At 46.4% G+C, this 13966-nt stretch overlaps 1 protein-coding gene across 4 annotated transcripts in view; it reads left to right on the top strand.

Annotated features, from left to right (window-relative positions):
• NAV1 (neuron navigator 1) overlaps positions 1-13966 on the top strand; it is a 257134-nt gene that overhangs the window by 238629 nt on the left and 4539 nt on the right. For 3 of the 4 annotated variants that reach the window (XM_039227484.1, XM_039227486.1, XM_039227487.1), the window contains 13 exons: positions 2024-2145; positions 2912-2920; positions 5795-5991; positions 6253-6445; positions 6538-6706; positions 7224-7321; positions 7491-7586; positions 7831-7990; positions 8658-8893; positions 9963-10117; positions 10262-10333; positions 10813-11009; positions 11909-12027. In XM_039227484.1, the coding sequence (XP_039083415.1) occupies positions 2024-2145; positions 2912-2920; positions 5795-5991; positions 6253-6445; positions 6538-6706; positions 7224-7321; positions 7491-7586; positions 7831-7990; positions 8658-8893; positions 9963-10117; positions 10262-10333; positions 10813-11009; positions 11909-12027 (1823 nt within the window). The remainder of the gene's footprint in view (positions 1-2023; positions 2146-2911; positions 2921-5794; positions 5992-6252; positions 6446-6537; positions 6707-7223; positions 7322-7490; positions 7587-7830; positions 7991-8657; positions 8894-9962; positions 10118-10261; positions 10334-10812; positions 11010-11908; positions 12028-13966) is intronic. The other variant, XM_039227485.1, reaches the window with a different exon arrangement.

Consider the following 13966-nt stretch of genomic DNA (forward strand, 5'->3'; position numbering starts at 1 on the left):
ACAGCCATTCTCATTAATTTACATGTTGTCTGGGGCTGCGTTAATGCAACAACAGCATTGCTGAGGAGGTGGTATAACAGATGTCATCTGGCCACAGAGCCTAAAATATCTACTGTCTGGCCCTTTACAGTAAAAGCTTGCCAGCCTCTGATGTAAACTATACAAAAGGGTATGTGGTAAAAGGTAACATCCCTTTCCCTGAACCCCTGACCCCAAATCTCACTCTCCAGAGGTAACTCCTGTTAATAATTTCTTGTGAATCTTTCCAGAAATGAAATAATTTTTTATGCATATACAAATAAATATACAGGGATACATATAGCCATTTTTATACAAATAAAAATTTCTTGACTTGAATTCAGCATGTTCTCTTGAGAATTTTCCACACCTTTATAATAACTAGAAGTACTCTGAGGCCCCTGGGTGGCTCAGTCGTTTAAGTTTCCGACTTCAGCTCAGGTCATGATCTCACGGTCTGTGGGTTTGAGCCCCTTGTTGGGCTCTGTGCTAACAGCTCAGAGCCTGGGTCCTGCTTTGGATTCTGTGTCTCCCTCTCTCTCTACCCTTCCTCCACTCATACTCTGTCTCTCTGCCTCTCAAAAATGAACATTAAAAAAAATTTTAATAACTAGAAGAACTCTATAGTATCATAAACTTGGTTTGATAATCCTTGAACAAAGGGTTTCCACGTGCTTCAACAGATCCTAGGATCTTGTTTTCCCAGTAGTATGAAAGGAAGATTAGAGTTTAAAGATGCACTTTTGGTCATGGAGAGAGTGAGAAAATAAACCAGAAACTACCCACATCTTCGCTGAATAGCTCTTGTTTCTAGGAGGACACTGCAGATAACTACCTAACTAGCTCCCTACCTCTGATCTAACCCTCCACTTCCTCTTTCTCCATGTTAACGTAGTAAGTGCTATGAAAAAAATGAATCTGCTGGCATTGTTCTACAGTTAGGCAAGATGTTAACATTGGAGGAGACTGGCTGTACATTTCTTTGGAATTTCATGTGAGTATATAATTATTTCAAAATAAAAAGGCTTTAAAAATCTGATTATATTTTGCCCTTGCTTTAGAATCTCTGTTACTCTTGCTCATTACCTACAACACAAACGCAAATATCCTTTAAGAGGCATTCAGGGCTCTCCCCAGTCTGGTCTGAGCCTAACCTCCACCCTCACCTCTTCCTGTGCTCCCTGTCGTGCTTCCATTCCAGTCTGCCTGAGGTTCCGCAAGCAAAGCTGGAGCCCTGCACAGGGCCTCTGCGTGTACTTTTTCTTTGGCCCTAAGTCGTCTAAAGAACTTCTGTTCTTTCAAGACTCAAACATTTCTTCCTTGGTTAACTTTTTCCTTCCCTGTAGAAAAGTGGATCATCTTTTATGCCATTCCAAACCTTTGCAGAGAGCTGAAAAGATTTTCTACCCACCTGATGAGAAAACTAAAGCTCATTTAGGTTAAGTGCAGGACACGTGGCTAGTTACACTTGGCCTTAGAGCACCAGGCAGCCAAGTATTATAGGGGAAAATCACGAAAAAATGGTAGGTTGAGGGATGCCTGGCTGGCTCAGTCTGTGGAGCATGTGGCTCTTGGTCTCGGGGTGATGAGTTCGAGCCCCACATTGGGGGCAGAGTTTGCTTTAAAAAAAATGGTAGGTTGATGTCTCCATCAAGGAATTGAGGGCAAGCTTTCATTAAGCCCTTCTCAGACCTATTCAGGCTGAGTTCATTAGTTTGTGTACTGCTTTTTATCCTACTAGACTGGAAGCTTCTTGAGAAGAAGAATCATTTCTTATTTATATTCTTACACTTTTTTTTTTACCTTTAGCATTTTTTTAATGTTGAAACATGATTGACACTCAACAAACGCTTGTTGAAAGAAATGATCCAGAAAATGAATGATGTGGTTGTAGGAGTTGTTTGGTCCCCTTCTCGTCTACCTTCTGCAGCTAGACTTGCCTTAAGTCCCTTGTCTTCTTAAATCTACCCTATGTGTGTTCTTCCCACTTGCTCTTGGCCCCTAGAACTTCGGATCAAGAGGCAGAACTCCTCAGATAGCATCTCGAGCCTCAACAGCATCACCAGCCATTCCAGCATTGGCAGCGGCAAGGATGCTGACGCAAAAAAGAAGAAGAAAAAGAGCTGGGTAGGTAAAGGTTGGGGGTGGGAACTGTGAGGAGCCATGGTGGGTCACCTCCACCTCAGCGTAGGGATTGGCTCCTTCCAGAACTAACCAAGATAGGGTCCCTTGGGGTTAATACAAGCCCCAGGTATCTGCTCAGAGCAAAGTCAGCTAAACTCTCCTTTGATCCCAATCATACCCCACTTGTACCAAGGCCATCCCTCCAACCCTTAGGCACACCCACCTTCCTTGGGCTCTCCATGCCTCTGAGTGGAGCCAATGTATTTGGCAACAGAAAGAAACATCTAGAAGGGAATGTCCTATCAATCTCCTTGCCCATTCCCTTCTCTACTGTGGAGAGAAGATTCTCTGAACAAAGCTATTCATGCTAGATGCTCCTGGAAGTCATTTCTTCAGGTTTTTTGGAGAAGTATTTGTGGAACTTCCCGTAATACCTCAAAAGGAATCTTTATATTATTGTTGACTAGTCCAGAGATAGTTCCCCCCACCGACTCCCCCAGCTGGCTCCTGATAGCCCTCAACTGACTTTGGATGACCTTTCTGCAATTCTCTAGGCAGATCTAAAACACTTTTAGCTCATCTGCTGCCTGTGGGAAGGAGAGGATCCCCAAATGGAGACTTCTTGCTCCTCTGTCCCCTGTTCAATAGGACTGGCCCCCAAAGCTTTGTGTAGCACAGATGGGTCCCAGCTGTGTGAAATGAGTGATTAAGTGTTGCTTCTTTTTTTTTCCCTTCAAAATGCTGACTTCAAATCCCTATTTTTTTCCAGGTCTATGAGGTAAGAGACCCAGTTCCTCTCTCCTTGTTTCCTCTTTCCTTTTGCCATACCTTCCCCATTTCCAGAGCAACTCCCTCCCTTAAAGAAGGAGCAGCCACTCATAAAACTAACCGTAACAACCACACCAGAGTTCCTAACTCACTCCACTGCATGGTCCATCCACGGCTGCCCCCATGAGGACAAGAGGAGTGGTCTGGTTGGGGGCCGAATGGGAAAGTTAACAAAATCCTGATCTCTTCCCTCCTGTCTTTCCCTTTTTGCAAAATTGGCCTGTTATAAAAGCAGTCAATTTGAGTTCCTCCTATCCAGAAAATGAGCTTTCTAATTTTTTTTGTTCCTTCAAACCTGGAAGTCCAACATGGAAGGGCATCACTGGATGCACGTTATCTTGACCACCATTTCCAGAGGCCAGTTCAGTTTGGGTCTTGCCTGGAGATTTAGCTCTATAGGGAGATGAACCAGAGATAGGAGGGGTTAGGATTCAGTCCAGGGCACCCTCAAACCGCCCGCAAACCTGAAGCCCTCTGAACATCCGTGGAGTTTCTGAAGACCTTTCAGGAGTTACAGTATAGTTTCCCAGACAAGCAGAAGGTGAATCCAGAGTTTCCATTACAAACCAGCTATCTGAGGTCCACTAACCCTATCCTAACATTGTGCCAAGTGTTCCGAAAAATGTGAAAAGTGGAGTCTGTAATCTGAACCATCAAGGAGCCTGCAGAATTGCTGGGGAGACAAAGACTGAAATTGTACATATAATACTGATAACAGCCCAATGGTGCCAAAATGCTTAATTCAGTCAGGGAGTGCTAAAGGAGCTCGTAGATGAAACTACTTACAGAAGGCAGGGGAAACACCACAAAGGAAGTAGAAGTTCAACTGAGTTGTGACTGCAATAGGAGAGTGTGTCTACACTTGATGTTGAGAGGCCTTCTACACTGACATTGTCTAATCAGATGGGGAACAGTGGGGCGGGAATTAAAATCATTGTAGCTAGAGCACTGAGTACAATGAGGCACAGATATGAAGGGCCTGAAATGCCACGGTGATTATTTAAACTTGATTCTTTAGGTTAGCATTTCCCAGAATGCGTTGTGCCCTAGGCCACGATGATGCCCCTTAAAATAGTGATGCGTCATTGAGAAGCCCTGCATTTCTACAATGCACTTCCATATAGGAAGAACTGAGAAGTCCCTCAGTAAAGAGTCTGTTTGGGGGTGCCTGGGTGACTCAGTTGGTTAAGCGTCCAACCCTTGATTGCAGGGTCGTGAGTTCAAGTCCTGTTTTGGGCTCTGCACTGGTCATGAAGGCTACTTAAAAAAAAAGTCTGTTTTGTTTTGCTTGATTGATCCATTGTTTCCTGAACTCAGGGAATCCTTCACCATCTAACACCAGTCAACATCTGCAGTTGGGCTTTGGGGGCCCTGAACATCCCAGAGAACACAACTCTTTCTTACTCAGGGTCTTAGTGATCTTACAAGGCATTGTGCCCCAGGCAGATTGTGGCAACAGGATCTCTTTCTGCACACATATACACACATACACACACTCTTTCTCTCTGTCTCTCACTCTCTCTCACACACACATAGCTTCCCATAGCTACAGCAGTGTAGAAGAAGACTATTGGGTTGAAAATTAGGAAGGCTGAGTTCCAGTCTCAGGCTTTCCTTCAATTCTGCAATCTCAAACAAGTCAACTTTTCAGCCTCAGCTTCTCATCTCTGCAGAGAATTGGGTTTTATGGGATTCTTGAGCCTTGACTATTCAATGATGATATATATTCCCTGCACGCATACCCTAGCTAACTGCACACATTCTCTCTCTCTCTCTCTCTCTCTCTTATCCCCATCACAGCCAGATTGGTCCTTTACACCCTACCTGGTAGACACAAAGTGCACACCACCGTCAGTTCCACCCATCACCTACCTGACAGCCTTCCTGTGTTCCAAAAGAGACACTTTGAAAAAGTAGCCTCAAGTTTTCCTTTCTTTTCTCTCACTGTCCCAAAGACCTGTTTGCTTTTTCCCCTACAGCCTCCGACCCCTCCTTTACTCTCTGTCTCTTGCTGCCATTCCATATCTGTGTCCCTGTGCGTGTGTGCATGCTATATGGATGCATGTGACTGGGTGGGACAGAACCCTGGTTTGCATCTCTAGCTCACAGCCCTAACACCCAAGCTCATCAACACGCCAAAGGTCAAAAAAAAAAACAAAAACAAAAAAAAACCCTATGGTCCAATTATAGTATCCCAAGTATTTGGAGGAAATGCTGGGAAATATTCCTTATTCTGGGACATTTGAGTGAAATAGTAGAAAGCACTTGTGTCTGTTTCAGTCATTCTGGGATGTGCTGAGCACACGAGACACTAAAAGAAACTTGATACCACTCCCTTCTGATGATTTCCACAGAATCATGTTGCCAGTCTCTGGTTAATAGATAAATGAATTCTGATCTGATGAGCCCTGGTCAAGGTGGATCCTGAGACCCAAAGTGAGCAAGGCTCTAGACTGAACAGTAATTGGTCTGCTGGAGAAGGTGGGATTGGATCATTGAGAGATTGGCCACCATATGACCTCTGGGAGTTTCTCTCTGTTCTACTCAGGGGCACAGTTCCCCCATGGCAGAGAGCAGACTCAAGAAGTTCCCATAGCCCACAACAACAGTGAACCAGAACATTCCACTTTCTCTCAGCCCTAATTTCTAGGCAACTCTTCTGCCCATATTCCATGAACCAAGTGAAGCCTTAAGAGGGAGGCTTAATTACAGCAGCAAATACCCTGCCTGTACAGCTCTCTGTCTCAGAAATCCCAAACCAGTCCTCACCCAGTCTCTGGGGTGGAGCCCTGACATCTCTCTACCTGGCTCTGCTTTTTTCTAGCTTCGAAGTTCCTTCAACAAAGCCTTCAGCATAAAAAAGGGACCCAAGTCAGCTTCCTCATACTCTGATATTGAGGAGATTGCCACACCCGACTCCTCTGCCCCCTCATCCCCCAAACTACAGCACAGCTCCACAGAGACTGCTTCGCCCTCCATCAAGTCCTCCAACTCCTCTTCTGTGGGCATTGAAGTCACTGAGTAAGTGCTTTCTGCCCATCACCCTGCCCAGTACTAGTATAAGCTGCTGGCCAGAGTCCGCAGTTACGCCCACTGTTTGCCCCTGGACAGTACCGCACTGTAGATCTCTCCTGGGGCATATGAGGCCAGCGATGGGCCTTCCCTCCCACTACCATTTATGTCTGGGCAGGAGAACCAAGACCGCCAGCCAAGGGTCTCTGTGTCCCCTAGTAACTCTAGAGCTTCCCCACGTGACCTGGCTTCACCCTCACTTTCTTACAGGGGCCCCGCTCACCCGGTCCCCCATGCTAGGCTGTTCCACGGCAATGAGGAAGAGGAGCCAGAGAAGAAGGAGGTATCAGAGCTGCGCTCCGAACTGTGGGAGAAAGAGATGAAGCTCACAGACATCCGCTTGGAAGCCCTCAACTCTGCCCATCAGCTGGACCAACTCCGAGAGACGATGCACAACATGCAGGTCGGTGTCTGGGCAGAGAGCTGAGGAAAGGGAAGGCCGAGGCTCGAGATCTGTCCAACTCTGCGACCCTCCCCTGTCTGTCCCTGCCACAGTTGGAGGTGGACCTGCTGAAAGCAGAGAATGACCGGCTGAAGGTAGCCCCAGGCCCCTCATCAGGCTCCACGCCAGGGCAGGTCCCTGGGTCATCTGCTTTATCATCCCCTCGCCGCTCCCTGGGCCTCGCCCTCACACATTCCTTCAGCCCGGGCCTCACAGACACAGGTACCTGTTTGGGAGAACCTTTAAAGGTGGAAAGAAGAAAAGGGGTTCCACTTGCACTGGTGACACCTTTCTTAGGTCACGGAAGTAATGATGCCTACACCAAGCAGATGCCATGTCGGGAGACACGGAGAGTTGTTATGGTCCTTCAACCTTTTAAAAAAAACTTTTTTTTAATGTTTATTTTTGAGAGGGAGAGAGAGACGGAGTGTGAGCGGGGGAGGAGCAGAGAGAGAGGGAGACAGAACTGGAAGCAGGCTCCAGGCGTCGAGCCGTCAGCACAGACCCCGATGCGAGGCTAGAACTCACGGACCATGAAGTCAGTACCTGAGCCAAAGTTGGATGCGTAACCAACTGAGCCACCCAGGCGCCCCGGTTCCTTCAACCTTAGTTACTTTTCAGTGTTGGGCTTCAGTTACCTCTTTGTAGGAAATACTTATTTGGAAAGGAGAACGACTGGAAGGTTTAGGAAAGCCTGTAGGTGCCCCCTAAAGCCAATAGTTCTTTTCACTGTCCACAGACCTGTCACCCATGGATGGCATCAGCACTTGTGGTCCAAAGGAGGAAGTGACCCTTCGGGTGGTTGTGAGGATGCCCCCCCAGCACATCATCAAAGGGGTAAGGAACTTCAAGGAGGCCTGGTGACACTATTAACTTTATCCAAGAAAATGGCGTCTCTGAACACCCCCAAAACCAGAGTACCCCACTGCTAATGCCTTTGATGACGCCTAACCTTTCTTGGAGTGATCTGCATGGAGGCTCACCCACTTCTACCTTGGCTGTATAGGACTTGAAGCAACAGGAATTCTTCCTGGGGTGTAGCAAGGTCAGTGGAAAAGTTGACTGGAAGATGCTGGATGAAGCTGTTTTCCAAGTGTTCAAGGTAAAGGGATACATGTACTCGCAAAGGTGACTCATCTTCTCATGAGATATTGAGCCATCCAGGCACTGGGATCTTGGGGACCTTTGATGATTTATGGAGAAATGCTAACCAGGAAAAACATATTTTCCTCCCTTTCTCCATCTACTTCCGTTCCCTCTAAAATTTGTGGCTTGTACATCTGTGTTTGTATCATCTCGGTGTTCTCTCTACTCTTTTTTTTTTTTCTCTTTTTCTTTTCTGTCAGGACTATATTTCTAAGATGGACCCAGCCTCTACCCTGGGACTGAGCACCGAGTCCATCCATGGCTATAGCATCAGCCATGTGAAGCGAGTATTGGATGCAGAGCCCCCGGAGATGCCTCCCTGCCGCCGGGGCGTCAACAACATATCAGTCTCCCTCAAAGGTCAGTCTTTGTCTCCTGGGGTGCAGAGAAACAAGGTGAAGGAGGGAGAGGAACATCAGACAGTCCATCACACATTCATTCAACAAGGATTTACTGAGGAGCTACAATGTGCTGGCTCATACTTAAGTGATGAGGGATATAAAAAAGATGAGTAAGGGGCACCTGGGTGGCTCAATCAGTTAAGTGTCCCACTTCAGCTCAGGTCATGAGCTCACAGTTCATGGGTCTGAGCTCTGCATCGGGCTCTGTGCTGACAGTTGGGAGCCTGGAGCCTGCTTCGTATTCTGTGTCTCCCTCTCTATGCCCCTCCCCCTCTCATACTCTGTCACTCTCGCTCAAAAATAAATAAACATTTAAAAATAAAAATAAAAACTAAAAAGATGAGTAAGATGCAATCCTAACATTTATTCCCGGGGCCATTTTCATTCCCAGAAAAATTTCTAGAAAGCCTAGGTTTCTCACTCCACTCACACACCTATAGCTCAGAACATGTCCCTAAAATAAGACCTACGTTTTCAAAACTAGAGGTTAGGGGATTCCTGTGGAACCACAAGGCAGGTGGGTCTGAGTTCTTTCAGTGGGCTCTGAAGAAAGAAATGTCGTCAGGTGCCTTTGCCGCCCTCAGGGCCCTGGTAATGGCTCATGCTCTCTGGGGCGGGTGGTTCAGGTCTGAAGGAGAAGTGCGTCGACAGCTTGGTGTTTGAGACACTGGTCCCCAAGCCGATGATGCAGCACTACATCAGCCTCCTGCTCAAGCACCGGCGCCTTGTCCTCTCGGGCCCCAGCGGCACAGGCAAGACCTACCTGACCAACCGTCTGGCTGAGTACTTGGTGGAACGTTCCGGCCGCGAGGTCACCGAGGGCATCGTCAGCACCTTCAACATGCACCAACAGTCTTGCAAGGTGGCTGCCTCCTGACCCACCCACCAGCCTTTGCTTGGGCCTCTGCTTCCCTAAAGCCTTGCCCAGGCCTTTCCCACCCCCTCTTTTCTCTTTCCTCCCCTCTGCCTGAATCTTCCCTGTTCAGTGTTCTCCTTTCCCATCTCATTGCATCCCCTTTCCTAGTGCCTCCTCTGTCCCCAGTTTCTTTCCAGACTTTTTCCTTCCCTTCTTTCCCCATTCTTCCCCCAGCCCCTCTTCCACTCCTTTCTCTTTCGCTGATTCTGGACTAAATTCCATCCTCATATCCACCTCACTTTCTGCCAACCCTGAAAATCCCATCTTTTCTTTTATTTTCTTCCCTCTACCTTTCTTTTCAGTATTTCTTTTCCATTTTACTTTGACTTTGGGCCTTCTGGGGAGAAGCACTCAGAATTAAATGTTATACATTGCACGGTTCTTTGCCTAATCTGGATGTCTCTTGGGCACAGCCCAACACTCTGGAGTGGCTTCAAATCTTGGCTCTCCCCAGCAGGGGGAGACATGTCCATTGGAGTGGTTCATGGTACTAACCCAGTGAAAAGCCACGTAGGATAGAGAATATGATCCCCACCCTTCGGGAATTTAGGAGCCACTGCTTAAGATGGTTGCCTTAGAGCCTTTGGGACCACTGTTAATCAGTAGTCCATAGTCATCTGCTTCTACAATCGAATGTTAAAATGCATCAAATAGGGGCGCCTGGGTGGCTTAGTCGGTTAAGCATCCGACTTTCACTCAGGTCATGATCTCGCGGTTCGTGGGTTCGAGCCCCGCGTCGGGCTCTGTGCTGGCTGCCGGCTCAGAGCCTGGAGCCTGTTTCAGTCTGTGACTCCCTCTCTCTCTGACCCTCCCCTGCTCACGCTGTCTCTCTCTCTCTCTCTTCTATAAATAAATAAAAACATTAAAAAAAAATTAAAAAAAAAAAATGCATCAAATAGGAATCAAAGGCTCCAGGGAAATCCGGAACTAGCATGGCTTCTCCAGAAGCCTTCTTCCCACAGTTGATCCCAGCGTTCTCTCCTTAGCACTGACCCGCTTCCTTCTTTTATCTCAGGATCTGCAACTGTATCTCTCCAACCTGGCCAACCAAATAGACCGGGAGACGGGAATTGGGGATGTCCCCCTGGTGATCCTGTTGGATGACCTGAGTGAAGCAGGCTCCATCAGTGAGCTGGTCAATGGGGCTCTCACTTGCAAGTACCACAAATGGTAAGCTGGGCTCCAGACCAAATTCCCCACCGTGGGAGGAGAGCCTGGTCCATCCAACCTGGAGCTCTCCATTGGGTGTAAATAGCAGAAAGCAAGGGTTAAAACATTAGCCCAAGTAAACCTTTTTCCTCCTTCTTCCCACAGTCCTTATATTATAGGTACCACCAATCAGCCTGTAAAAATGACACCCAATCATGGTTTGCACTTGAGCTTCAGGTAAGAACTGTGGCCCTGGATGAACCTTCCAACACTACCAAAGATTCTATAAACCAGTTAAATCCCAGGATCCAACCAGAGGGGCAGTAGATAGCAGAAGAAAAGAGAATTAGGCAGGGTGTCTGGGCTGGGAAGAGAGATTAGGTATATTTGGCATGTCAGTGACGGGGTGGAGGAGACTCCTTGAGAAGGGGAAAGAACTACAAAACTAAGGGATGAAGCTGAGACTCTGTAATTTGGGTTCTCTGCCCACACCACCCCCCCCCCCATCCTGGTCAGTGAGGTCCTATGGTTATCTGAAGATGGTCACTGATTTGAGGATCAGCTCTACCTGCCCAATGCTACTGCCCTGAGTTCAGTTGACCCCGCTATTATCTGAGAAGAAATCCAATGGGCATCTGTGGGAGGCAGGCAGGGAATGACCACAGACAGTGTCCACATTGCCAACCTGACCCCATTCTCCCCATTCCTGGCTGCAGGATGCTGACCTTCTCCAACAACGTAGAGCCAGCCAATGGCTTCCTGGTCCGTTACCTGAGGAGGAAGCTGGTAGAGTCAGACAGTGACATCAATGCCAACAAGGAAGAGCTGCTTCGGGTGCTTGACTGGGTACCCAAGCTGTGGTATCATCTCCACACCTTCCTTGAGAAGCACAGCACCTCAGACTTCCTCATCGGTACTGGGATTCAGCTTCCCCTTTGGGGTCAGAAGGTGGCTTTCCTTTCTGACTTTGCCACCCAGTGGGATGTTCCCCTTTCTTTCTGGAGTCTTCACCATGTAAAGGAGTGGCAAGCCTCATGGCTTCAGACTCAGGTCCGCTTGATTACTTAACAAGCATGGTGCAGTTAGCACCATGATGGGAGTAAATCACTTCAACCAGAAGAAAGCCCACTCCCTCATTTTTCCCACAATTAATGGGGAAAAGGAAGGAAAGTGTTTAGGGGGGAATTGAAAAACTTCCCGTCCCTCCCTCACCTTAACTCTACCTTGTGAAGAAGCATGTTTCAGAGACTGCCACTCCCACTGGTCTTGACAACAATCTCAGGACAGCCCGACTCTAAATTTCTTTTGTTCCTGGGGTGCCTGTGTGGCTCAGTCAGTTGAGTGTCCCTCTTGGTTTCAGTTCAGGTCACAATCTCATGGTCTGTGGAGTCGAGCCCCGCATCAGGCTCTGTGCTGAAAGCACGGAACCTGCTTGGGATTCTCTTTCACCCTCTCTCTGCCCCTCCTTCACTCACTCTAAATAAATAAACTTGTATATATATATATATTTCATATATATATATTTCATATATGAAATACATATATATGAAATATATATATATGAAATATATATGAAATATATATGAAATATATACATATGAAATACATATGAAATATATATGAAATACATATGAAATATATACATATGAAATATATACATATGAAATATATATATATATATGAAATGTATATATATTTCTTTTACTCTTTTGGCTATCAGATCCCTCTGCCTGGGATTAAGGAGTAAAAGAGAGAGATGACTGGGGAGACCTGAGTTCTCAGTCATCTTAATGGTCTCATCCCTTTCCCTAGGCCCTTGCTTCTTTCTGTCCTGTCCCATTGGCATTGAAGACTTCCGGACCTGGTTCATTGACCTGTGGAACAATTCTATCATTCCTTATCTACAGGAAGGAGCGAAGGATGGGATCAAGGTGAGCCCTACCCTCTGATTCTGCTTAGTCCCCAGAGTCAGGCTATCCCACCCAACAAAGCAGAAATATCTCTTCAATGTTAGACACGAGGCTTCCAAGATTAGTTAGGTTCTCTTCTTACTCTTAGGTAGAGTAAGGCCCTGTCACCAGCCACCATTTAGTAAATGGCTATAGGACCACTGTCTCTGTGGCCTGTCCAGTCCTGGGCCTTCTGGCTCTGTGCCAAATGCAGGCCTCTCAAAGGTCAGAGCAGGGGCACCTGGGTGGCTCAGTCTGTTGAGTGTCTGACTTCGTTTGGCTCAGGTCATGATCTCACAGTTTGTGAGTTCGATCTCCACATCAGGCTAAGTGCTGTCAGTGCAAAGCCTGCTTCAGATCCTCTGTCCCCTTCTTTCTTGGCCCCTCCCCAACTCATACTCTTAAAAATGAATAAATATTTTTTAAAAAGAGGATCAGAGCAAATAGAGAAACACCAAGCTAAGAATTAAGTAAACCCTCCTACTAATTGCTAATAAAAATATTACTTTGGCCGAGTTCCATAACCTTCTTTAACATACTTATGTAGAAGAAAGGATATTATAAATCTGCTCTGCCTAAATCACTGGGTTGTTTTGAAGACATGAAATATGTAAAAAGATTTTTAGAAGTTAGAATAAGAAGGATGCAAATAAGAATGCAAAGCAAAGAGGTCATTTTATTAACCCCTTCCCCCCAGTTTTTTTACTTGTGAAGGAGGACATAATGATCACTAAAGTCTTTTCCAGCCCTAGTGAAGTGTAATGCAATTTCTGAATGCCTATTGGCCATGTATTTTCCATAAAAGTGATTTGTTCTTGGGGCATATGAGTAGCTCAGTTGATTAAGCATCTGATTTCTGCTCAGGTCATGATCTTATGGCTCGTGGGTTCAAGCTCCACATCAGGCTCTCTGCTGTCGGGGTATAGAGCCCACTTTAGATCCCGAAAAAAGTAATAAAAAAAAGTAAATAAAAATACAGTAATATGTTATTGTAATAAATATCCCCTAATGAGATAGTAAGTTTCTAGGGACACTATCAGATTGTTGCCAGAAATCATTATTTACTTAATTTTGCATTAAGCAGGTTCCAGGTTCTGAGCTGTCAACACAGAGCCCAACATGGGGCCCGAACTCATATAACCTTGAGATCATGACCTGAGCTAAAGTCGGACACTCAACAGACTGAGCCACCCAGGTGCCCCAGAGTCAGAATTTTTTTGTAAAGATATGATTACTAGGGGCACCTGGGTGGCTCAGTCAGCTGAGTGTCCGACTTCGGCTCAGGTCATAATTTCGCAATTCTAGCCCAGCGCTGGGCTCTGTGCTGACGGCTCAGAGCCTGGAGCCTGCTTCAGATTCTGTCTCCCTCTCTCTCTTCCCCTCCCCCACTCATACTCTGTGTCTCTCTCTCTCTCTCAAAAATAAATAAACATTAAAAAAGATTAAGAGCACCTGGGTGGCTCAGTTGGTTAAGCTTTAGCTCAGGTCATGATATCCTAGTTTGTGAGTTCAAGCCCCATGTTGGGCTCTGTACTGACAGCTCAGAGCCTAGAGCCTGCTTTGGATTCTGTGTCTCCCTCTCTGCCCCTCCCTGACTCATGCTCTGTCTCTCTCTCTCTGTCTCTCTCAAAAATAAATAAACATTAAAAATTTTTTTGGCGGGGGACACCTGGATGGTTCAGTTGGTTAAGTGTCTGGCTTTGGCTCAGGTCATGATCTCACGGTTTGTGGGTTCAAGCCCCGTGTCGGACTCTGTGCTGACAGCTAGCTCAGAGCCTGGAGCCTGTCTTCGGATTCTGTGTCTCCCACTCTCTCTGACCCTCCCCTGCTCATGCTGCCTCTCTCTCTCAAAAATAAATAAAACATTAAAATTTTTTTAATTAAAAATTTTAGAAAAAGATATAATTACTAAAGTGGAAGA

Source organism: Hyaena hyaena, unplaced genomic scaffold (assembly GCF_003009895.1).
Source record: "Hyaena hyaena isolate Hyena2069 unplaced genomic scaffold, ASM300989v1 scaffold_28, whole genome shotgun sequence".
Classification (NCBI taxonomy): domain Eukaryota; kingdom Metazoa; phylum Chordata; class Mammalia; order Carnivora; family Hyaenidae; genus Hyaena; species Hyaena hyaena.